Here is a 24,101-nt window from a genome sequence, read left to right as displayed (position 1 = left end):
GAATTAGACGATAGGCCAAGGCTTTCGACTCTGTCAATCACCACATTCTTATTGGCAGAGTCGATAGCCTTGGTTTCTCAAATGATTGCCTCGCCTGGTTTACCAATTACTTCTCTGATAGAGTTCAGTGTGTCAAATCGGAGGGCCTGTCTGTCCGGACCTCTGGCAGTCTCTATGGGGGTGCCACAGGGTTCAATCCTCGGGCCGACACTCTTCTCTGTAAACATCAAAGATGTTGCTCTTGCTGCTGGTGATTCTCTGATCCACCTCTACGCAGACGACACCATTCTGTATACTTCTGGCCCCTCTTTGGACACTGTGTTAACTAACCTCCAGACAAGCTTCAATGCCATACAACTCTCCTTCCGTGGCCTCCAACTGCTCTTAAATACAAGTAAAACTAAATGCATGCTATTCAACCGATCACTGCCCACACCTGCTTGCCCGTCCAGCATCACTACTCTGGATGGCTCTGACTTAGAATACGTGGACAACTACAAATACCTAGGTGTCTGGTTAGACTGTAAACTCTCCTTCCAGACTCACATTAAGCATCTCCAATCCAAAATTAAATCTAGAATTGGCTTCCTATTTCACAACAAAGCATCCTTCACTCATGCTACCAAACATACCCTCGTAAAACTGACCATCCTACCGATCCTCGACTTCAGTGATGTCATCTATACAATTGCCTCCAACACTCTACTCAACAAACTGGATGCAGTGCCATCCGTTTTGTCACCAAAGCCCCATACACTTCCCACCATTGCGACCTGTACGCTCTCGTTGGTTGGCCCTCGCTTCATACTCGTCGCCAAACCCACTGGCTACAGTTTATCTACAAGTCTCTGCTAGGTAAAGCCCCACCTTATCTCAGCTCACTGGTCACCATAGCAGCACCCACTTGTAGCACGCGCTCCAGCAGGTATATCTCACTGGTCACCCCCAAAACCAATTCCTCCTTTGGTCGTCTTTCCTTCATGTTCTCTGCTGCCAATGACTGGAACGAACTGCAAAAATCTCTGATGCTGGAGACTCATATCTCCCTCACTAGCTTTAAGCACCAGCTGTCAGAGCAGCTCACAGATCACTGCACCTGTACATAGCCCATCTGTAAACAGCCCATCTATCTACCTACCTCATCTCCATACTGTATTTATTTATTTATCTTGCTCCTTTGCACCCCAGTATCTCTACTTGCACATTCATATTCTGCACATCTACCATTCCAGTGTTTAAATTGCTATATTGTAATTACTTCGCCACCATGGCCTATTTATTGCCTTAAATCCCTTATCTTACCTCATTTGCACTCACTATATATATATATACTTTTTGTTTTCTTTTTGTTCTACTGTATTATTGACTGTTTTGTTTATTCCATGTGTAACTCTGTGTTGTTGTATGTGTCAAATTGCTATGCTTTATCTTGGCCAGGTCGCAGTTGCAAATGAGAACTTGTTATCAACTAGCCTACCTGGTTAAATAAAGGGGAAATAAAAAAATGAATATAAATCAAATCAAATGTATTTATATAGCCCTTCGTACATCAGCTGATATCTCAAAGTGCTGTATGGAAACCCAGCCTAAAACCCCAAACAGCAAGCAATGCAGGTGTAGAAGCACGGTGGCTAGGAAAAACTCCCTAGAAAGGCCAAAACCTAGAGAGGGACCAGGCTATGAGGGGTGGCCAGTCCTCTTCTGGCTGTGCCGGGTGGAGATTATAACAGAACATGGCCAAGATGTTCAAATGTTCATAAATGACCAGCATGGTGAAATAATAATAATCACAGTAGTTGTCGAGGGTGCAGCAAGTCAGCACCTCAGGAGTAAATGTCAGTTGGCTTTTCATAGCCGATCATTAAGAGTATCTCTACCGCTCCTGCTGTCTCTAGAGAGTTTCAGAGTTCCTCTGTGGAGGAAAGACCTGGGGAAAGTTGTTTAATTTAAATAAAACCAGAGAGGAAGAGGCAAACTTACGGCTACTTTGGTGAATTTGCGAGGCTTGCAAGACAGATTTCCAAGACATAGAGTGCATTCAGAAAGTATTTCAGACCCCTTGACCTTTTCCACCTTTTTGTTACGTAAACAGCCACATTCTGAAATGGATTACATTTAACATTTTCTTCAATCTGCACACAATACCCCATAATGACATAGCAAAAACAGGTTTTTAGCCATTTTTGCCTCTGAAACACATCCCCACAGCATGATGCTGCCACCACCGTGCTTCACCGTAGGGATGGTGCCGGGTTTCCTCCAGACGTGACACTTGGCACTCAGACCAAAGAGTTCAATCTTGGTTTCAACAGACCAGAGAATCTTGTTTCTCATGGTCAGAGTCCTTTAGGTGCCTTTTTGCAACCTCCAAGCGGGTTGTCATGTGCCTTTTTACTGAGGAGTGGCTTCCGTCTGGCCACTCTACGATAAAGGCCTGCTTGGTGGAGTGCTGCAGAAATTGTTGTCCTTCTGGAAGGTTCTCCCATCTCCACAGAGGAACTCTGAAACTCTCCACCGAGTTCTTGGTCACCTCCCTGACTAAGGCCCTTCTCCCCCGATTTCTCAGTTTGGCTGGGCGGCCAGCTCCATGAAGAGACTTGGTGGTTCCTAACTTCTTCCATTTAAAAATGATGGAGGCCACTGTATTCTTGGGGACCTTCAATGCTGCAGACATTTTTTTTGTACCCTTCCCTAGATCTGTGCCTCGACACAATCCTGTCTCGGAGCTATATGGACAATTACTTCGACCTCATGGCTTCGTTTTTGCTCTGACATGCACTGTCAACTGTGTGACCTTATATAGAAAGGTTTTTGCCTTTCCAAATCATGTCCAATCAATTGAATTTACCACAGGTGGACTCCAATCAAGTTTTAGAAACATCAAGGATAGTCAATGGAAACAGGATGCAACTGAGCTCAATAACGTGTCTCATAGCAAAGGGTCTGAATACTTATGTAAATAAGGTATTTGCTTTGTCATTATGGGGTATTGTGTGTAGATTGATGGGGAATTTTAGAACAAGCCTATAACTTAACAAAATGTGTAAAAAGTAACGGGGTCTGAATACTTTCCAAATGCACTACATGCACGCCACATTTTGTTATTTTTGCCCTCGCACTGGCTCGCCTGGGGACGTATTCATTACGCCGATTCTGTTGCAAAACCTTTCTTAAAATAGAAGCTAACGGAAGAAAAACGAGGAGGGACATTTTTTAATTTGTCCAATGGAAACTCTTGTTTCGTTTTGCAACTGTTTGGACTCGCCTGTCTTCGCTCTGTTACGTGTAGAATATCCTAGCCTATTCATCGATGATATAACCTGCTTTACTGAAGTTGTGAGACATTGCAAGCCATGAAATTACAAAATACAGCATCCCATTGCCGATAGACAGGCCTAGTGCACGTTTCTGACTCTGCCTGGTGGCCGACCTGCCTATATGGTGCCCCTCCCCTCTCTCTGTCCCCCGCTAGCTCGCTATGAAAGCTGCGACTCTTTGTGTTCTCGGAAGTACAAATCAGTCTCCTCCGTTCCAAAAATACTGAATCTTCCGAATCGATTCCTAGCGGATTCTAATCTTGAATGGAAGAAATGGAAGACGAGCCCAGGAGTCGACATGCAAGGAGTTCAACTCTCCACCACTATGTCGTTGGCAGCAGCGCAACTGAATTGTGAATTCCTGTGAAATGTATGAATTTTTCTTTTATATTTTTTTTGGAACCCCCCCCCCCCCCCCAAATGCAGTTTAAATGTAAAAAAAATGTGTTCATTTTTTTCACAACCCTAGTACAATCATCTACATGTAGATACATTTGCATCTTTGCTAAAAATGCATGTAACGCAAAATACAATTTACAAAAAACTAATTGGAATTCCATCAACTGATCTGGGCCCAGTTTTTCCAAAACCTTTTCGATAGGATTTTGGCAATCTATGTGAAGTATATTCAAATGGCGTTCCTGTGAAGTAGGGATACGCGACATATGCCTCGTTTCCTGAAACGAGTCACACACACATGGGAATATATAGGCCTTCTGCCTATGTGATAATAGGAAGCACATATTCAGATTACCTTCACAGTACAGAAACATGTCCTACCTTATTTTTCAAAACCTTCCACAATGACTTTCCCCATGTCAAGTCCATTTAACTCCTGAGAGTCAATTTCTTGCTCAAAGCCATGAGCAGGCCTGAGGCTGTAACGTTTAGCCTCCTTCTAAGGCTGTTCTCAAGACTCTGCCTGTAGTGTCTATTTTCTTCATTTTGAGTGTTAACTATAACCAGGGTGTCCTTTTTAGCCTTGTCTACAAGGCTTGCTGCCACCAAATGCGCCTTGGTTCGGGCATGTTCACAAACCTTTTTTCTGAGGGCTCTTTGTTTGTGTTTTTTGAACTTCTGAGGCATAGGATGTTAATGTACTCACTCGTTTGCTAGTTTAATCCCTACAGCCGTTTCTAGACCCAAGCTCCCTACCTTTTTGCATGCCCAACTTTGAATTCTGCATGACACGCCAGAGGTTATACGTTTGCTTGTTCTTGAACTTCAAATTGCACCTGCTCCCAGCACTTCGTCGGTGGATGCACTGCCCCCCTCCCCCCAGCTCCCCGTCTCCCTCTCCCGCTGAGTCTGGCTCGCTAGTAGCTCTACTAGCTAGTGGAGGTGCCGGTGGTGATGCTGAACTGGCGGGATTAGCAGCGCTGCTAGCTAAGGCATCGCCATCAGGAACAGTTTGCCTCTCACTCCTCTCCTCCGACACTAACAGTTCTCTGGCTCGTTCTGGGTTCGATTCACCATCTTTCTTTGGATTTTTGGACTTAAAAAATGGATAAGAAAAGGCAATTGAGTTTGATTACATTTTTCTTTTGGCTTTCCCACGATTCAAATTCAGTAGGGAGACGACTAGGCTACGTCGTCTCTCACAAGCCACTTACTTTTACTTCTGAATACGAGGGTCATCTCTCGTTTCATGATGGGCAAAATAATAACGGGAGCTGGCAAAATAATCATAAAAAGGGGATGTCCGCTTCCTGTTTTGCTGCTCCCAAACTTGAGGGGAGACTATGCTTGGTTTTTAATCAAATGAAACAAAAACAAGCAATCTGTTTTGTAAAACAACAACAACAACATTTATAAATAGGATGGGGTCAGAATCATGATATCACAAATCACATCCCTCGTTCTATGGCACTGTGTGCAAACCTAGGCCTAAATGTCTTTGCCCGTAACATTCACACGTCTATACAAAATACTAGGCTCCTGTGAATTGTATCGGATGGAATTGTATCGGATGGATAGCCTACTTAAAACTAGCGAAATGAAGTATGCAGTTGTGAATCATGAAAAAAGCATGAGGGCAAAAACCGATGAATAAAACCCCTTTATTCATAGGCTACTTAGCTAATGCATGCCCAGAATAAAAAGATGCGAAGATGCTGAACCGGCCTCGATTAAGGAGAGGGTAGGCTATGCTTGGTTTTGAATCAAAATTAAACGAAATGGGGGGAAAACCAATGGCTTTTTATGTTTCTAAATACCAGATTCACCGGCACAAAATGCACATCTCTTGTTCGATGGGCATTTTGCGTCGCGACTGGATAGGCTGCACTCACGTTCTCAAAATCCACCCGTTAAGACTATTAATCCATACTGTTAAGACCTGCTTTTGGTGGGTCTTGAAACTTCCCTTCAGCACCGCATGACATTTTCACTTTTGCGCTTGTCTTTAAGAACACACCTTTAAAAATGGCCTCCCCTCCTACCTCAGCGTAAATTGCTGAACCTGGCATAAGCGGTGGACAATGCCAGCGCTCCAGTTTCTACATGATGAAATTGCAAACTAACTTGCATCTGACACTTGCACCTCTTCACCACCAGCCAGAAATAGAGCCTGAGATGCATTACTGAAGTAAAAAAATATATATATATGAATAGAGATAACCTACTTATTATTAGTGAGAGGAATGTCTACCCACTGGGCACAAACTGGTTGAATCAACATTGTTTTATGTCATTTGTCAACGTATTGTGACGTGGAATCTAGGTAGAAAATTACATTGGATTAGAAAAAAGTCATCAAATTTTTTAATTTAAAATTTTTTAAATTAAAATTTAATTTAATTTTAATTTAATGTTTTGATTTAGTCCACTTTAAAAAAAAATATTTGGTTGAGATGGAGACTGGAACAAACATTTTGATGATTCATTTTTAGACAAACTGGAATTAAAGCCAGACTAAGTCAGTTGCACACATGGAACTATCCAAGCAGTAAATACATCTCCTTTAAATGTTGATATTTGGTTGCGTTGTCAACCAAACACAATTCCATGTTACTTTTGTAATACATTAAATAGCCTAAAATTAAGGCTATTTTACAAACTAATGTAGCATTCAACTTTCAAATGAGTAACATCCATGGCCACATTTCGAGGTTACTGTAACTATACATTTCTTCTTATGTGTAGCGTGCCTGTTCAAGATAGCACGGATAGCTCGTCGCAGGTCTGTGGAGGTCTTCACAATTGCCGTAATAATCTGTGCTGAATCTCGAGCGGCATTGATCACATGCACCATGCGCTTTTAACGTAATCTCAACTGCAATCCAGGTAATTGTTCTCTAAAGTGATAAAACAATCTTTTGTACAAGTAAAAAAAAATACCCTACATTGTATTCCCATTTGGACTTTGCTGTGCTTTTAAATGGTTGAAAGCATATTGATAACATATTGGAAATTCAACACATTTTTGGCTGTCTTTTTGAGCGGGTGAAAATTGGTTGTAAAATCTCTTTGAATCAACGTCTCAACCAAATATTTCCCAATTATCCACGTTGAAATGATGTGGCGTGACCAGTGGTTAATGACTTGACTAACTTAGTGACTATTCAATTCTGTTTTGTTTCTCCAGTTCGGATAGCGATCAACGAAATGGCCTTCCTGAAAACCCGGGATGAGGACGAGACGGCCAACCTCATCTGGAGCGACTCGGCTGTGCAGCACGAGAAAATCGCTGATCTCAGGAACTACCAGGTATGTAAGGGAACAGTTTGACACATCTTTGCCTCGGTATGCCTGTGACCTTTCCGCATGGGGTGGGGTAGAGTTTCTTTCTTTAAAGTAAAGATGTTTATTTTTCGAAGTAAGTTCTAAAGGGCGAAGGGTGCAGTGTAATTCGTATTGAGGAATGAATTAGAAAATAATGCGGTACATCTTTGCCTCAAACGCAACAGAGGTAAACACTTCTCAGAGAACATCGGAGGGTTTCCATGTCTGTGGTTTTCCCGTCAAATTGGGCTACTTTGATAACGATGCCGCTGGTGAAAATTAGTTGCGGGTTTTTGGGCTACTTCTAAATTGGTCAGTTCTATATGGGATCCTTGGGACGTCCCTACCTTAACCCTTACCTAAACCTAACCTTAAACATTTTACATTTTGACTTCAATGGGGTGGGGACGCAAATCCAGTTGAAAGCTATGATCCCTTATTGATGTCACTTGTTAAATCCATTTCAATCAGTGTAGATGAAAGGGAGGAGACAGGTTAAAGAAGGACTTTTTAAGCCTTGAGACAACTGAGATATGGATTGTATATGTCTGCCATTCAGAGGGTGAAAGGGCAAGGCAAAATATTTAAGTGCCTTTGAATGGGGTATGGTAGTAGGTGCCAGACGCACTGGTTTGTGTCAACAACTACAGCGCTGCTGGGTTTTTCCACACAACAGTTTCCTGTATGTATCAAGAATGGTCCACCACCCAAAGGACATCCAGCCAACTTGACACTACTGTGGGAAGCATTGGAGTCCACATGGGCCAGCATCCCTGTGGAACGCTTTCGATACCTTGTAGAGTGAGTCCACGCCCTGACGAATTGAGGCTGTTCTGAGGAAAAAGGGACGGGGGGAGGTAGGGCTGGGCAATATGGCCTAAAAGTAATATCTACATTTTTTTCAGAGGTTTGGACAATTCACGATATATATATCTCGATTTTTCTTGTTTTTCTCTAAACAAATTAAAAAAGGCCAAGACATGGTTCTTAATTGAATTTTCTTGATTAAAGGCCTATTTGTGCAAAACAAATGAACAACACTGCTTGCCAGGCTGTCATCATTGTATGCAAATCAAATAAAAAATTAAGAATTAAGAATTTTTTATTTATTTATTTATTTACCGTTATTTTACCAGGTAAGTTGACTGAGAACACGTTCTCATTTGCAGCAACGACCTGGGGAATAGTTACAGGGGAGAGGAGGGGGATGAATGAGCCAATTGTAAACTGGGGATTATTAGGTGACCGTGATGGTTTGAGGGCCAGATTGGGAATTTAGCCAGGACACCGGGGTTAACACCCCTACTCTTACGATAAGTGCCATGGGATCTTTAATGACCTCAGAGAGTCAGGACACCCGTTTAACGTCCCATCCGAAAGACGGCACCCTACACAGGGCAGTGTCCTGCCCTGGGGCATTGGGATATTTTTTTTTTTTTAGACCAGAGGAAAGAGTGCCTCCTACTGGCCCTCCAACACCACTTCCAGCAGCATCTGGTCTCCCATCCAGGGACTGACCAGGACCAACCATGCTTAGCTTCAGAAGCAAGCCAGTAGTGGTATGCAGGGTGGTATGCTGCTGGCACAATAATAAATCATATAATAAATATTCTGTCAAACAAAATATCTTCCTTTACTTTGTTCTTCACAAGTTTCTGGCGAGGAACACAAGCCTGTCTAATGACATGTCACAATGTGCCCACCTGTGCTAAAGACCCTCTCTGAAGGGGCACTTATAGCAGGAATGCACAGGAAGTTGGCCTCATGGAGCTTCCACCACTCAAGTGGGTCTTTGTCTGTGTCAGGGGACATCATCAAGTAACTTGACAACTCCGTTTGGATGTCCTCTTCTGACTGTGGGCCAGACAGCAGTGTCTTCTTGAAGAAGCTTGCAAGTGTTTTCTTGCCCTTCTTAGACACAGGTTCACTTTCTTCTTCTTGGTGCACAGTTGTGACCAGGGTGACGTGTGCTTTCGTCAGCTAGCAGAGACTTCAGCTCCAAAACAGCTCTTTGTTTGATGCTCTCAATCTTGTCATCTGCTATATATGTTGTCCTGAACCAGGGATCCACCAGCGAGGCCATATCAAGGAGTACAACTGTAACAGGATCTTCGTACTTGTCGTTGAGATACTGTAGTGTCGCACTCTTGATTTTCTTTGTGAGCGTGCCCTCACCTTCCTCTGGCTACAGGAGGCTGCTGTTGAACAGGTTTAGCACAGGCTTGAGGTATGAGACGCTGACGTAGTTCTCCCCAGACAGCGTGTCAGTGAATTCCTGTAGTGGGCCTATGGCTTTGTTCACTGACTCCAACAAATCAATATCCTGATAGTTGGGCACCAGGTGCCTGCTTTTTTTCTCTGAGCCCAGGACTCGGGCTATGTCCTTTTCTTGTTCCAGGATTCGTTCTATCATCTTCTGTCTTGACCCCCACCTGGTTGGGGGACTGTGAGATGAGCTGGTGGGTGGGTAGACTGAGCTCAGCCTGTGCTACAGACAAGTCTCTCTTCTTCCAGCTGAAGGAAAAGGTGCTGACCACCTTCTTGCACAACCCAATGGCACGGTCAACTCGTGTGTCTTTCCCACCATTCTCTGAAAAGAATGAAGAAACAAAGGATTCTAAGAATGGCAGCATGTTCAATAATGTGACAAGGACAGCATTCAGTTGACCTGTCAAACCAACACCACCCCAACCCCCCTCCCATCCACATGTCTATTCTATTGTTTAGGAATGTTTGACCACTAGCTGTTTGAATATGTAATTTATATAATAATTTTGATTGAAAATGTATTAATTTAGTTAATTTGTTGTTATAATTAAAACAGCCTGTGGTTATTTGCTGTTGGATTGGCAGAATGACACTACTAACACAAACTACTAACACATTAGCCTACAGCTGGCCTGAACATAACTTTTTTGTTGCACTTTAATTATCCTGTGTCCAAAGCAGGCGGATCCAGTTTATCAAGCGCAATGCTTTTATCATGTTGCTTCCGTTGTCAGTTGTCATGCACACCTGTCGGTCTTCGTTCATCTTCCACGATGCCAGAGAGTCTTTGAGACCCTGGGCTATTGCTTCACCCGTATGATCATCGGGGAAGTAAGACGTCTGGAGGCAGACATTTTGCAATTTCCAGTCTTCATTTATGTAGTGGACTGTAAAACTTAGGTATGGCTCTGACGTTCTGCTCGACCGTAGATCGACTGTGGTGGAAAAATAGGAAACACTAGCCAGCTTCTCTGCGACTCTTTCGCGTGTAGCAGTGTATAATCGCGGCAGGGCTTCTTCTGTGAAATACTTGCGGCTTGGCAGCTGATATTTGTGATCAACTGTACCTAGCAGCTTCTTAAAGCCTGGCTTTTCTACTGTAAAGATTGGAACCATATATTTCGCTATGTAATAGGTCACTGCATCCGTTATCTCCTTCCACCTCAAACTTTTCTTGTCATAAGGGATTACGTTTGAAAAGGATGCAGCTATGGTAGTTTGTCTTTTAGCAGACGTTTTAGGAATCGGGCGACTGGAATCGGCATTGCGTAACCTCACGCATTCCTGCCATTCCACCGCGTGTTTCAGTTGCAGGTGATGGAAGAGGTTGGTTGTGCTGCTGCTTATCGTAGCAATTGTCTTTCGACATGTTTCACACAGGACATTCGTTTGCTGAACATCAGACCTCTTAAACCCGAACCACTTCCACATTACTGAAAAAAACATTGCTGCCCTTTTTGGGGATGATAGAGAGCAGTAGAGATACTCTGAATGATCGGCGATGAAAAGCCAACTGACATTTACTCCTGAGGTGCTGACCTGTTGCACCCTCGACAACCACTTTGATTATTATTATTTGACCCTGCTGGTCATCTATGAACATTTGAACATCTTGGCCACGTTCTGTTATAATCTCCACCCGGCATAGCGAGAAGAGGACTGGCCACCCCTCATAGCCTGGTTCCTCTCTAGGTTTCTTCCTAGGTTTTGGCCTTTCTAGGGAGTTTTTCCTAGTCGCCGTGCTTCTACACCTGCATTGCTTGCTGTTTGGGGTTTTAGGCTGGGTTTCTGTACAGCACTTTGAGATATCAGCTGATCTAAGAAGGGCTTTATAAATACATTTGATTTGATGATTTCCTCACGAGAGGCTGAGCCGGCTTCCTCACTTTTCATTTTGGTGGAACTCTTACCGCCGCTACACTTCTGCGGCGTGGTTACAATTTGTGAAAGGCTGTCTAGGGTTGTGATTGGTGGATAACCTCCGTGCACGTGTTGTCACTCAATTGGGACATGATTCGACATTGGGCTGACAGAGAAGCGACAGTGAGATGCTACATTTGTAAAACATTGCAACATTATAACAGAACCTCGATTCTTGCGATACAGGCATTTTCCATATCGCGCTAAATCATAGTCGAATATATCGGGGGGAAAAACTTGATATATCGCCCAGTCCTAGGGGCAGGGTTCAACTCGGTGTAGGTGTTCCTAATGTTTGGTATACTCAGTGTAGATTGGTAACTTTATTTCTAATTTGGCACACAGAAACTAGAGGCCATGAGTAACTTGGTCAAAAAGAATGGCGCTGATTGGCCTATAGGCGGTGCTGTTATAAGCGGTCTCACTGAAACTCTCATCCGCCACCCCGTTTGACCTAGAGACTTGAAAGTGTATATGTAGGTGTCTTTCCTCATGCTGATCAATTTTGCCTCAAGGACCCGTCAGGATAGATTTTCCTCCATCTTGGACATTTTTGAAAACCTTTTGAAAAACATATTTCTTATGAATCATAGGTCCAAATAACACCCGATTTGATATCTAACCCCATGGTACGTCTCTTATCTTAGTTTGAGGAAAGCTAAGGGATAGAGTTAACACTAGCAGTTAGCTACGTACTTCTCCAGTCCTACCAACCAAATGGAAAAATGTAGAGAACAAGTTGAAGTAATTTTAGATGGAGACACCTATTGGATAATGTGGGCACTCCTCTCATGCGGGCAAACAAACAAAAAAGCGGTTGAGTGAGTCACCTAACCTGGAGTACAATCATTGAGATGAGATTGGAGATGTTGGTTAACGTTATACAAAACACTCACAAAATGTGAGTTTTGATATTCACAAGAAGCGTTGCCTGATGTGAACTGTGCCTCGAGCAAAATAGATATCAGAAGACCTAAGATTAAGAATTGTTGACTTACATAAAGCTGTAAAGGGTTACAAAAGTATCTCTGAAAGCCTTGATGTTCATCAATTATCTCTAAATTGAGAAAGTTCAGCACTGTTGCTACTTTCCCTAGGAGTGGCTGTCCAGCAAAAATGACTGCAAGAGCACAGCACAGAATGCTCAATGAAGTTAAGAAGATTCCTAGAGTGCCAGCTAAAGACTTACAGAAATCTCTGGAACATGCTAACATCTCTGTTGACGAGTCTACGATACATAAAACACTAAACAAGAATGGTGTTTATGGGAAGACACCACTGAAGAAGCTACTGCTTTCTCAAAAAAACATTGCTGCACGTCTGAAGTTCGCTGTGGAACATCCAGCACCTGTGGACAGATTAAACTAAAGTTGAGTTGTTTGGAAGGAACACACAACACTATGTGTGGAGAAAAAAGTCACAGCACACCAACATGAAAACCTCATCCAAACTGTAAAGTATGGTGGAGAGAGCATCATGGTTTGGGTCTGCTTTGCTGCCTCAGTGCCTGGACATCTTGCTATCATCGACGTAAAAATGAATTCCCAGGTTTATCTATACTTTTTGCAGGAGAATGTTAAGCTATCTGTCTGCCAATTGAAGGTCAACAGAAGTTGGGTGATGCAACAGGACAACGACCCAAAACACAGAAGTAAATCAACAGCAGAATGGCTTCAACAGAAGAAAATACGCCTTCTGGAGTGGCCCAGTCAGAGTCCTGACCTCAACCCGATTGAGATGCAGTAGCATGACCTCAAGAGAGCGGTTCACACCAGACATCACAAGAATATTGCTGAACTGAAACAGTTTTGTAAAGAGGAATGGTCCAAAATTCCTCCCGACCGTTGTGCAGGTCTGATCCGCAACTACAGAAAACGTTTGGTTGAGGTTATTGCTGCCAAAAGAGGGTCAACCAGTTATTAAATCCAAGGGTTCACATACTTTTTTTTTTACCCTTCACTGTGAATGTTTACATGATGTGTTCAATAAAGACATGAACACTTGTAGTTGTTTGTGTGTTATTAGTTGAAGCACACTGTGTGTGTCTATTGTTGTGACTTAGATGAAGGTCAGATCAAATTTGATGACCATTTTATGCAGAAATCCAGGTAATTCCAAAGGGTTCACATACTTTTTCTTGCCCCTGTACAACATATCTTGTAAAACAACTGTAGTTCCAATCCTTTAAGACCATCATTGGCTTACCTATGAATAAATGACTAGCCAGAGTTGCCCCCTGTTGCTTGCATAGTTTTACGACCCTGGCCGTTCTCACACCAGGTGAGAACGGCCACAGTCAGACAAGGTGAGCGCCTCAGCAGCAGCCAGTGTACCACGGAGGGGAGAAGGAAGACGCTTTGATTTTAACTCGTTTTAACTAGTTTCCTTGGTTCAACCCCCACGGCCCAGTGCTTCTTACACGCACTGCTCTGCTTCGGCATCCGAGAAGAGGAGATGGAGGGGAGGTTTGGAGACGAGGCATGTCAGAGTCCCTGCTGTGTCCCCGGGCTTCTCCAGTACAACAGCCAGATCACATGAAGAGTGCGCCAGCCTGTCATAGTGCCAGTCACTTTATAATGACAGACCCTCTCGCTCTCTCCGAATCAAAATTGCATTTGTCATATGCTTTGTAAACAGCAGGTGCAGACTAATAGTGAAAGCGTTCTCACTGGCCCTTCCCAACAATGCGGAGTAATAATAGAGAAATGATAAAGAGGAATAAATACACAATGATTAACGATAACTTTGCTATATTTACGGGGTACCAGTGCCGAGTCGCTGTGCAGTGGTACGAGGTAATTGAGGTAGATATGTACATATAGCTATCAGTATCAATAAACTGTATCAGAGTCAAAAGAGTTCAAAGGAGATAGATAGTCTGGGTATCAATTGGTTAACTAACTATTTAGCAGTCTTATGGCTGGGGGGGTAGAAGCTGTTCAGGTTCCCGTTGGTTCCAGACTTGGTGCATCGGTACCGCTTGCCGTGTGGCAGCAGAGAGAACTTGTTAGGGCCTTCCTCTGACACCTCCTGGATGGCAGGGAGCTCGGCCCCAGTGAATTACTGGTCCGTAGGCACTACGCTCTGTAGCACCTCGGTCGGATGCCATGCAGTTGCCATACCAAGCTGTGATGCAGTCAGTTAAGATGCTCTCAATAGTCACGATGCTCTCAATGGTGCAACTGTCGAACTTTTTGAGGATCTGACGGCCCACGCCAAATCTTTTCAGTCTCCTAAGGGGGAAGAGGCGTTGTCGTGCCCTCTTCATGACAGTTGGTGTGTGTGGACCATGATCATTCCTTAGTAATGTGGACACAGAGGAACTTGAAGCTCTCAAACTGCACCACTACAGCCCCGCCGATGTGAATGGGGGCGTGCTTGGCTCTCCATTATCTGTAGTCCACGATCAGCTACTTTGTCTTGCTGACGTCCGTCAATTCAATTCAATGGGCTTTATTGGCATGGGAAACATATATTTACATTGCCAAAACAAGTGAAATCGACAATAAACAAAAAGGGAACTAAACAAGGGGAATAAACAATTAGAAATTAACAGTAAACATTTCAAATGTTATATTATTGTCTATGTACAGCATTGTAGCAATGTGCAAATAGTTAAAGTATGAAAGGGAAAATAAATAAAGAGATTAATATAGGTTGTATTTACATCAGTGTTTGTCCTCCACTGGTTGCCCTATTCTTGCGGCAACAGGTCACACATATTGCTGCTGTGGTGGCACACTGTGGTATTTCATCTAATAGATATGGGAGTTTATCAAGATTGGATTTTTTTTTTTCTAATTCTTTGTGGGTCTATGTAATCTGAGGGAAATATGTGTCTCTAATATGGTCATACATTTGGCAGGAGGTTAGAAAGTGCAGCTGGGTTTCCACCTCATTTTGTGGGCAGTGTGCACATGACCTGTCTTCTTTTGAGAGCCAGGTCTGTCTGTCAGTCTGTCTCGATAGCACGGCCGTACAAACTGAGTCTGTACAAACAGCACCAGTCAAAAGTTTGGACACAACTACTCAATCAAGGGTTTTTCTTCATTTTTACTATTTTCTACATTGGGGAATAATAGTGAAGACATCAAAACAATGAAATAACACATATGGAATAATTTAGTAACCAAAAAAGTGTTAAACAAATCAAAATATATTTTATTTTTTAGATTCTTCAAAGTAGCCACCCTTTGCCTTGATGACAGCTTTGCACACTCTTGGCATTCTCTCAACCAGCTTCACCTGGAATGTTTTTCCATCAGTCTTGAAGGAGTTCCCGCAATTGCTGAGCACTTGTTGGCTGCTTTTCCTTCACTCTCACTCTTTTCCTTTACTCTCAAATCAGATGGGATGGCGTTTCGCGGCAGAATGCAGTGGTAGCCATGCTGGTTAAGTGTACCTTGACTTCTAAATAAATCACAGACAATGTCACCAACAAAGCACCATCACACCTCCATGCTTCACGGTGGGAACCACACATGCGGAGATCATCCGTTCACCCACTCTGCGTCTCACAAAGAACCAACAATCTCAAATTTGGACTAAAGGACAGATTTCCACCGGTCTAATATCCATTGCTCGTGTTTCTTGGCCCAGGCAAGTCTCTTCTTCTTATTGGTGTCCTTTAGTAGTGGTTTCTTTGCAGCAATTCGACCATGAAGGCCTGATTCACGCAGTCTCCTGAACAGTTGATATTGAGATGTGTCTGTTACTTGAACTCTGTGAAGCGTTTATTTGGGGTGCAATCTGAGGTGCAGTTAACTCTAATGAACTGATCCTCTGCAGCAGAGGTAACTCTGGGTCTTCCTTTCCTGTGGCGGTCCTCATGAGAGCCAGTTTCATCATAGCGCTTGATGGTTGATGTCTTAAAGTAATGATGGACTGTCATTTTTCTTTGCTTATTTGAGCTGTTCTTGACATAATATGGTCTTTTACCAAATAGGGCTATGTTCTGTATACTCTCTTGGGGCTCTGTGGGGTATGTTTGTTCTAGTACCAGCTGTCTGAAGGGACTCTTCTTTAGGCTCATCTCTCTGTAGGTGAGGGCTTTGTTATGGAAGTTTTGAGAATTCCTTTTAGGTGCTTGTAGAATTTATTTGCTATTTTCTGGATTTTGATCATTTGTGGGAAACGTCCTAATTTTGCTCTGCATGCATTATTTGTTGTTTTACATGGTACACTGAGGATGTTTTTGCAGATATCTGCATGCAGAGTCTCAATTTGGTGTATGTCCCATTTTGTGAATTCTTGGTTGGTGAGTGGACCTCAGACCTCACATCCATAGAGGGAAATGGTTTCTATAACTGTTTAAGTATTTTTATCCAGATCCTAATTGGGATGCAAAATGTTATGTTCCTTCTGTAGAAGGCCCTTCTTGCTTTGCCTCTCATATCGTTCACAGCTTTGTGGAAGTTACCTGAAGTGCTAATGTTTAGGCCGAGGTACAGTAGGTATAGTTTTTTTGTGTACTTTAGGGCAACTGTCTTAGGTGGCATTTGTATTTGTGGTCCTGGCAGCTGGACCTTTTTTGGAACACCATTATTTTTGTCTTCCTGAGATTAACTGTCAGGGCCTAAGTCTGACAGAATCTGTGCAGAAGATCTAGGCACTGCTCTAGGTCCTTCGTTGGAGACAGAAGCTCTCTCTCGAAAATAACTGAGACGTCTACAGTAATGCTCAGTCAAAACAATAACAAAGGTTTTTCAGAGGTCTTTGTGTTCCTTTGAAAATGGCCCCAATTGCATTTGAGCTCTCACTGCTGTGTGAACTTCACCTCCTCAGCTAGCGCCATGTGCTAGCCATCCATCTTCGGAATCAGCTATTTGATTACCCCGGACAGTAATGATCGATTAAAGCACTGCAGAGTCAAAGGGAATTAGGCTTAGCTAAGTGAAGATACAGGAAGTGTAGGTTGGAACAAAACTGGTTGAACATTACTTCTGTAGGGTATATGCTCAACATGTCTCTCTGTGGCAATTGGAAGTATCACTACATACTTTGCATAGCTAGAATGATTCGACTTTCAGATGCAATAGTCTCATAAGCTTACAACAGAAAAAAGGAGAATAAAAGGAATCCCTGAACAAACGGTTTTGATTTTCACTCACGATGCCTCTCACATGCACAGCTTTCATCCTAATTGTGAGATTTCTCCCAAATCTCAGAGCACCTAATTACATCTGTCTCGTATGTATAATCACGGATTCCATTCACACACGTGTTCGTGTTTATTTTCTTCATTCCTTCTTTCTCTCGATCTGTGATTTACTTGGGGAAGTTTGCTGTCAAGCTGCAGTTCATACGAGCCTAATTAACGCCCCTGTTCAACCTCATTTGGTCAAAGAATACAGAAAGCCCAGGCTTTTTTCTCTCTCCCGCATTCAAAGCAATTCATTCATCTGTCACTGCCTACAATTGCCGGAGCTCCGATGCACAACCAATTACCTTGCCCCTTGGAGTAAAGATTGATCGTCTTTTTTCGTTTTAAATTAAAAAACGACGGGGAAAACCAAATAGAGATTAAGAAAAGTCTAACGGTCACCTTTTGTTTTGAGTCCGTAATTGGGCATAAATGTCAGAACATTGTAATCTCATGTCAGGGTTTTCTCTTTAATGTTTCAATTTTGGGGGGCGAAGTTGGAGGTAAACGGCGCAATGGCCTCAAAAGCATTATTATGTCTGCATGTCTTTTTCTGTAGAGGATTAACCATTTCCCTGGGATGGGGGAGATTTGCCGGAAAGACTGTTTGGCAAGGAATATGTCCAAGTAAGTGCTTTCCTGTTCTTTTTACACCACTAAGTTGGTTACTAGTTAGTAATTGGCTAAGCATTATACAAAGCTTTGGGGTTTGTTATATAAACAATTTTACAGTGAAGAAATGTATTCCTCTTATTGTCCCCACTCCCTTTCTCTTCTCCCCGCACACAGAATGATCAAGAGCCAGCCTCAGGAGTACGCTTTTATTCCCAAAACGTGGATCTTCCCCGCCGAGTACACCCAGTTTCAGAACTACGTGAAGGAGCTGCGGCGGAAACGCAAGCAGAAGACGTTTATCGTCAAGCCTGCCAACGGAGCCATGGGTCACGGGTAGGTCAAGGGTGGAGGGTGAGGATGGATTGTCGGGCCGTTACAAGTGACTGACTGAGAGAAAGATAATAGGGGGAGGAGATGGCCCTGAGATGGAAATAATAACGTGCCAGGGCCTCAATTATGTAATTCAGTCGAAAGAATAAAGCGATTCTCATAGCAGGCCTCGTTTTCAACTTTCCGTACATAAATCAGCGCCCTGGCAAGTCCATTCCCTGAAGGTCCCTGCATGTGATTGTCGAATCACCACAGATCACCACGGAGACCGGGTCTGACTAGAAATAGACCCTGCTGCCCTAGGCTGCTTCTATCTCTCCTTCAGAAGGCAATCAATGGCAGCCGTTTTAGGCCAAATGTAGGGTCGTTATCATTGGGCACCAAACGCAAGAAGACGGCGTGGAACAAGGTGGGACTGTACCTGGACTTTTCCGATAACAAACGTACCTATTCGTTGTCTGTTGCAAAATAGTTTTTAAACGTTTTCCGTTGCAGCACAAATTATCACGGCCCAGGTCGATCACAAGTCCAAAGGGTTTTTCAAGTACTGTATGTTGTGTAAAAAGTATTAGCCTAGTGTTATGGCCCACCATTGCAATGATGTAAGACAAGAGTTGGCTACAGCTCAGACAGTATGCACACGAGGCTACCCTTTTTTCTTTTTAAATCTCTGATTCCTTTGGTACGCATTATTTCCAATACTATGTAGACAATGTATAGGCTGTTTTTCAGGGTCTGTAGTATTGTAAATGCTTGAAAATAAGCCTTTTCAGCCTTGTAGTATTCTAAGGGAGCTTAGGCTGTATTTTGACTTTGCACCAATAGATGGAGGTATTGAAGTGCGTATAACACTTGTGTGTGTATTGGCCCACACTCATTTCTGTTTGTCCTTGTGGGATATGAGCAATACTTATGGCCCCATGCTACAGTCAGTAAGCCCTTATTTATTAAAAAATAAAAGCCGGCAACGGCTGAATTATTGCAATACATTAAAAAAGTGAAAGATGATGAGATTAGCTCGGCCATTTGGAGGGGGATGCGAGAGATTTAGATTTGAGAAACGCACAGCGTGACGCAGGAAATTAAGTTATATCTTCCCCAGTCATTTATTTTCAGTCTGAGAACTAAATGAAGTTATTGTTTGTGTCTGAACCGAAGCTTGTTAAAAAAGTGTTTGGCTTAAACACAAGATCCCCACTGGTGCCAAATTAAACCCAGGGTTTTGATTACTTGACATGTGTGCTCATCAATCATGTCCTCTAATCTATAACCGCTCCGGCTACAAATACTTTTTAACCCTGTCCACATCATCTATCTTTCTATCAAAGTTATACCACTGACTTCTCAGATCTTCATCATACTTTAGACCTACACTGAAGAAAAATATGAAGGCAAAATGTAAAGTGTTGGTCCCATGTTTCATGTTTCAAAGATCCCAGAAATCTTCCATACACACAAAAAGCTTATTTCTCTCAAATGTTGTGGACAAATCTGTTTACATCCCTGTTAGTGAGCATTTCTGCTTGGTCAAGATAATCCATCCACCTGACAGGTGTGGCATATCAAGAAGCTGATTAAACAGCATGATCATTACACAGGTGCACCTTGGGAAAATAAAAGGCCACTCTAAAGTGTGCAGTTTTGCCACACAACACAATGTCACAGATGTCTCACGTTTTGAGGGAGCGTGCAGTTGGCATGCTGACTGCAGGAATGTCCACCGTAGCTGTTGCCAGATAATTTTATGTTAATTTCTCTTCCGTAAGCTGCCTCCAACGTCGTTTTAAAGAATTTGGCAGCACGTCCAACCGGCCTCACAACCGCAGACCACGTGTAACCATGTCAGCCCAGGACTTGTATCCTGGGCTGTATCACCGCATGGTACGGCAACTGCTCCGCCCAAAACCATAAGGCTCTCCAGAGGGTAGTGCGGTGTCTGCACAATGCATCACCGGGGAAAAATACCTGCTCTCCAGGAAACCTACATCACCCGATGTCACAGGAAGGCCAAAAATATCATCAAGGACAACAACCACCCGAGCCACTGCCTGTTCACCTCGCTATTATCCAGAAGACGAGGCCATTACAGGTGCATCAAAGCTGGGACCGAGAGACTGAAAAACAGCTTCTACCTCAAGGCCATCAGACTGTTAAACATCCATCACTAACATTGAGTGGCTGCTGCCAACATACTGACTCAAGTCTCAATCACCACTTTATTTTAAGAATGTGAAATGTCAGAACAATAGTAGTGAGGATGATTTATTTCAGCTTTTATTTCTTTCATCACATTCCCAGTGGGTCAGAAGTTTACGTACACTCAATTAGTATTTGGTAGCATTGCCTTTAAATTGTTTAACTTGAGTCAAACGTTTCGTGTAGCCTTCCACAAGCTTCCCACAATAAGTTGGGTGAATTTTGGCCCATTCCTCCTGACAGCTGGTGTAACAGTCAGGTTTCCTCCTTACTCGCACACGCTTTTTCAGTTCTGCCCACAGATTTTCTATAGGATTGAGGTCAGGGATTTGTGATGGCCACTCCAATTCCTTGACTTTGTTGTCTTTAAGCCATTTTGCCACAACTTTGGAAGTATCCAGTTGGAAGACCCATTCGCAACCAAGCTTTAACTTCCTGACTGATTTCTTGAGATGTTGCTTCAATATATCCACATAATTTTCCTCCCTCATGATGCCATCTATTTTGTGAAGTGCACCAGTCCTTCCTGCAGGAAAGCAACCCCACAACATGATGCTGCCACCCCCATGCTTCATGGTTGGGATGGTGTTCTTCGGCTTGCAAGCCTCCCCCTTTTTCCTCCAAACATAACGATGGTCATTTTTGCCAAACAGTACTATTTTTAACTCATCAGACCAGAGGACATTTCTCCAAAAAGTACGATCTTTGTCCTCATGTGCAGTTGCAAACCATAGTCTGGCTTTTTATGGCGGTTATGGAGCAGTGGCTTCTTCCTTGCTGAGCGGCCTTTCAGGTTATGTCGATATAGTACTCGTATTACCGTAGATATAGATACTTATGTACCTGTTTCCTCCAGCATCTTCACTAGGTCCTTTGCTGTTGTTCTGGGATTGATTTGCACTTTTCGCACCTAAGTACATTCATCTCTAGGAGACAATATGCGTCTCGTTCCTGAGCGGTATGACGGCTGCGTGGTCTCATGGTGTTTATACTTGCGTACTATTGTTTGTACAGATCAACGTAGTACCTTCAGATGTTTGGAAATTGCTCCCAAGGATGAACCAGACTTGTGGAGTTCTACAATTTATTTTCTGAGGTCTTGGCTGATTTCTTTTGATTTTCCCATGATGTCAAGCAGAGGCACTGAGTTTGAAGATAGGCCTTGAAATACATCCACAGGTACACCTCCAATTGACTCAAATGATGTCATACATCCGGGACAGTGCGTCTGTCTTCGCGTTCTGGGAACCTGGTCTGTAGGATAGGGTGAAAACACAACGGGTAAAAAACATAGTCCACCTTGCCTGGCGAGGGTTAAGTCTCCTCGCTGCCCGAATTTACTCCAGATTGCGTTGGTCAGTCCATATGAGAAAAGGTTGTTTGCCCCCTTAGGCCTTGACGACAGCCAACAGCTCCCGGTTCCCCACGTCATAGTTTAGCTCCGCCGGTGGCTTTGTTGGCTTACCCGAGCGCTGAGAGAGCACGGCTCCTATCCCAGCCTCGGACGCGTCCACCTCCACTATGAACGCCCAAGAGGTATCCGGATGAGCCAGCTCCATGAGCGGTGGTGCTGGGGGATGGAATCGACAGACTCTGATCTTGACGTCCGCGGGTAGCCAGCAGGTTATCCAGCCGGATGGACAGGTCCACCAGCTGGTTAAAGGTGAGAGTGGCGTCACTGCAGGCAAATTCCCGACGGACGTCCTTGCGTAAACCACAATGGTAGTGATCGATCAGGGCCCAGTCGTTCCATCCCGCGCCAGCGGCCAGGGTCCGAAAGTCCAAAGCGAATTCCTGTGCGCTTCTCGTCCCCTGCCTAAGGTGGACGAGACGTTCAGGACGTGAAATCCTTGAATTGGTCCAAGAACGCTTCTCCTTCCCCCCAATCTGCGTTGGCCCACTCCAGGGCTTTCCCTGAGAGACAGGAGCCGGGTGGACGGTTTCCAGGTTGAGCTCCAGCTAGAGTAGGAACCCCTGACATCCCGCAGCCATTCCATCATACTCCCTCAGAAGAGCGAGCCGAATCCCACTGGGACCGGGTGAAGGAGGGGTGAGTAGTGGTGCCCTTGGTGGTGCTGGTGGAAGCGCGGGAGGAACTCCTCTTCTCTTCCAGCGATCCATAGTCAGCAGGACGCGATCCTTGGCGGTGCCGAGATGTTGTAGCATGGCCCCGTGGTGCTGGGCGCGCTCCTCGACCCCTACTACGGGGGTGTCTGCTCCTGCTGACTCCATATGGTTGGGTGCGTGATTCTGTCAGGTGGGTGTAGCTGGTGCATGAAGTCAGGCGCACTAAAAATAAAGGCACAAGGTAAACATCCACTTGACCAACAATAAACGGTAATCAATTACGCACGGGTGTAAACAGCACCCGTCGAAAACCAGCCATAACGTAGCGAATGAACATAGAAACAATCACGCACAAAAACATGGGGGAAACCGAGGGTTAAATACATGAACATGTAATCGGAGAATGAAACCAGGTGTGTAGAAAACAAAGACAAAACAAATGGAAAATGAAAGGTGGATCGGCGATGGCTAGAAGACCGGTGACGTCGACCGCCGAACGCCGCCTGAACAAGGAGAGGGACCGACTTCGGCGGAAGTCGTGACAGTTCTGGACTCGGGGATTGTGAAGAGACCTCTAGTGGCATGTCTTGTGGGGTATGTGTGTCCGAGCTGTGTGCCATCGGTGCATTCAACATGTCAGTACCTCTCACAAATGCAAGTAATGATGAAGTCAATCTCTCCTCCACTTTGAGCCAGGCGAGATTGACATGGATATTATTAATGTTAGTTCTCTGTGTACATCCAAGGGCCAGCCGTGCTGCCCTGTTCTGAGCCAATTGCAAATGTTCCTAAGTCCCTCTGAACAGTTGTCCAGGTGCGACAAAACTAGGGCCTGTAGGACCTGCCTTGTTGATAGTACTGTTAAGAATGTGCAGCACTTTATTATAGACAGACTTCTCCCCATGCTAGCTACTGTTGTATCAAAAATGTTTTTTAATAAAGCCCTTTTGTGGGGGAAAACTAATTCTGATTGGTTTGGCCTGGCTCCCCAGTGGGTGCATCCCTGCCCAGTCATGTGAAATCCATAGATTAGAGCCTAATATTTGTTTTTCAATTGACTGATTTCCTTATTGTACATGGAGGATTTATAAAGCCAGGCACATTTAACAGTTAGGCTGTTAACTATAGTCTTAATAAAGTTAGACAATTATGGCATGGGCTGTTTTCTCGTCTCCTAACTCAACTGCTGCCTCCGACCCATTGTTCTCAACACCTATATGCTGGGTAACTTTGCTATTATGCACATACTGTATCTACATTGTCGAGGAAAAGGCGCCAATTCAACAGCACACCGATGTTTCAGAACCGCGGACAGCGACCTCTATCCAATGCCAGAGAAAGTGCATTTGTTATAAAATAATATGGTTTTTATTAGTGTTGCACCATTTTTCTTATGTAATAATCATATCCAATTTCAGTAGCACATGTCTTAGGGTGGTGGACTGTGCCATCCCCACGGCCTCCACAATGGATTAGTCCACTCAGCCAGGTGAGAATCAGGCAGGTGTTTTGTACACCATGAA

The 24,101-nt window shown here is 43.8% G+C and overlaps 1 protein-coding gene across 6 annotated transcripts in view; it reads left to right on the top strand.

Moving 5' to 3' along the window:
* The window catches only part of ttll7 (tubulin tyrosine ligase-like family, member 7), a 190,212-nt gene that overhangs the window by 87,550 nt on the left and 78,561 nt on the right, over nt 1–24,101 (top strand). For all 6 annotated transcript variants that reach the window (XM_055862303.1, XM_055862301.1, XM_055862300.1 and 3 more), the window contains 3 exons: nt 6,904–7,025; nt 17,930–17,997; nt 18,160–18,318. In XM_055862303.1, coding sequence (XP_055718278.1) covers nt 6,904–7,025; nt 17,930–17,997; nt 18,160–18,318 — 349 coding nt within the window. The remainder of the gene's footprint in view (nt 1–6,903; nt 7,026–17,929; nt 17,998–18,159; nt 18,319–24,101) is intronic.

Source organism: Salvelinus fontinalis, chromosome 14 (genome assembly GCF_029448725.1).
Source record: "Salvelinus fontinalis isolate EN_2023a chromosome 14, ASM2944872v1, whole genome shotgun sequence".
Lineage (NCBI taxonomy): Eukaryota > Metazoa > Chordata > Actinopteri > Salmoniformes > Salmonidae > Salvelinus > Salvelinus fontinalis.
This window is presented reverse-complemented; position numbering and strand designations above follow the sequence as displayed.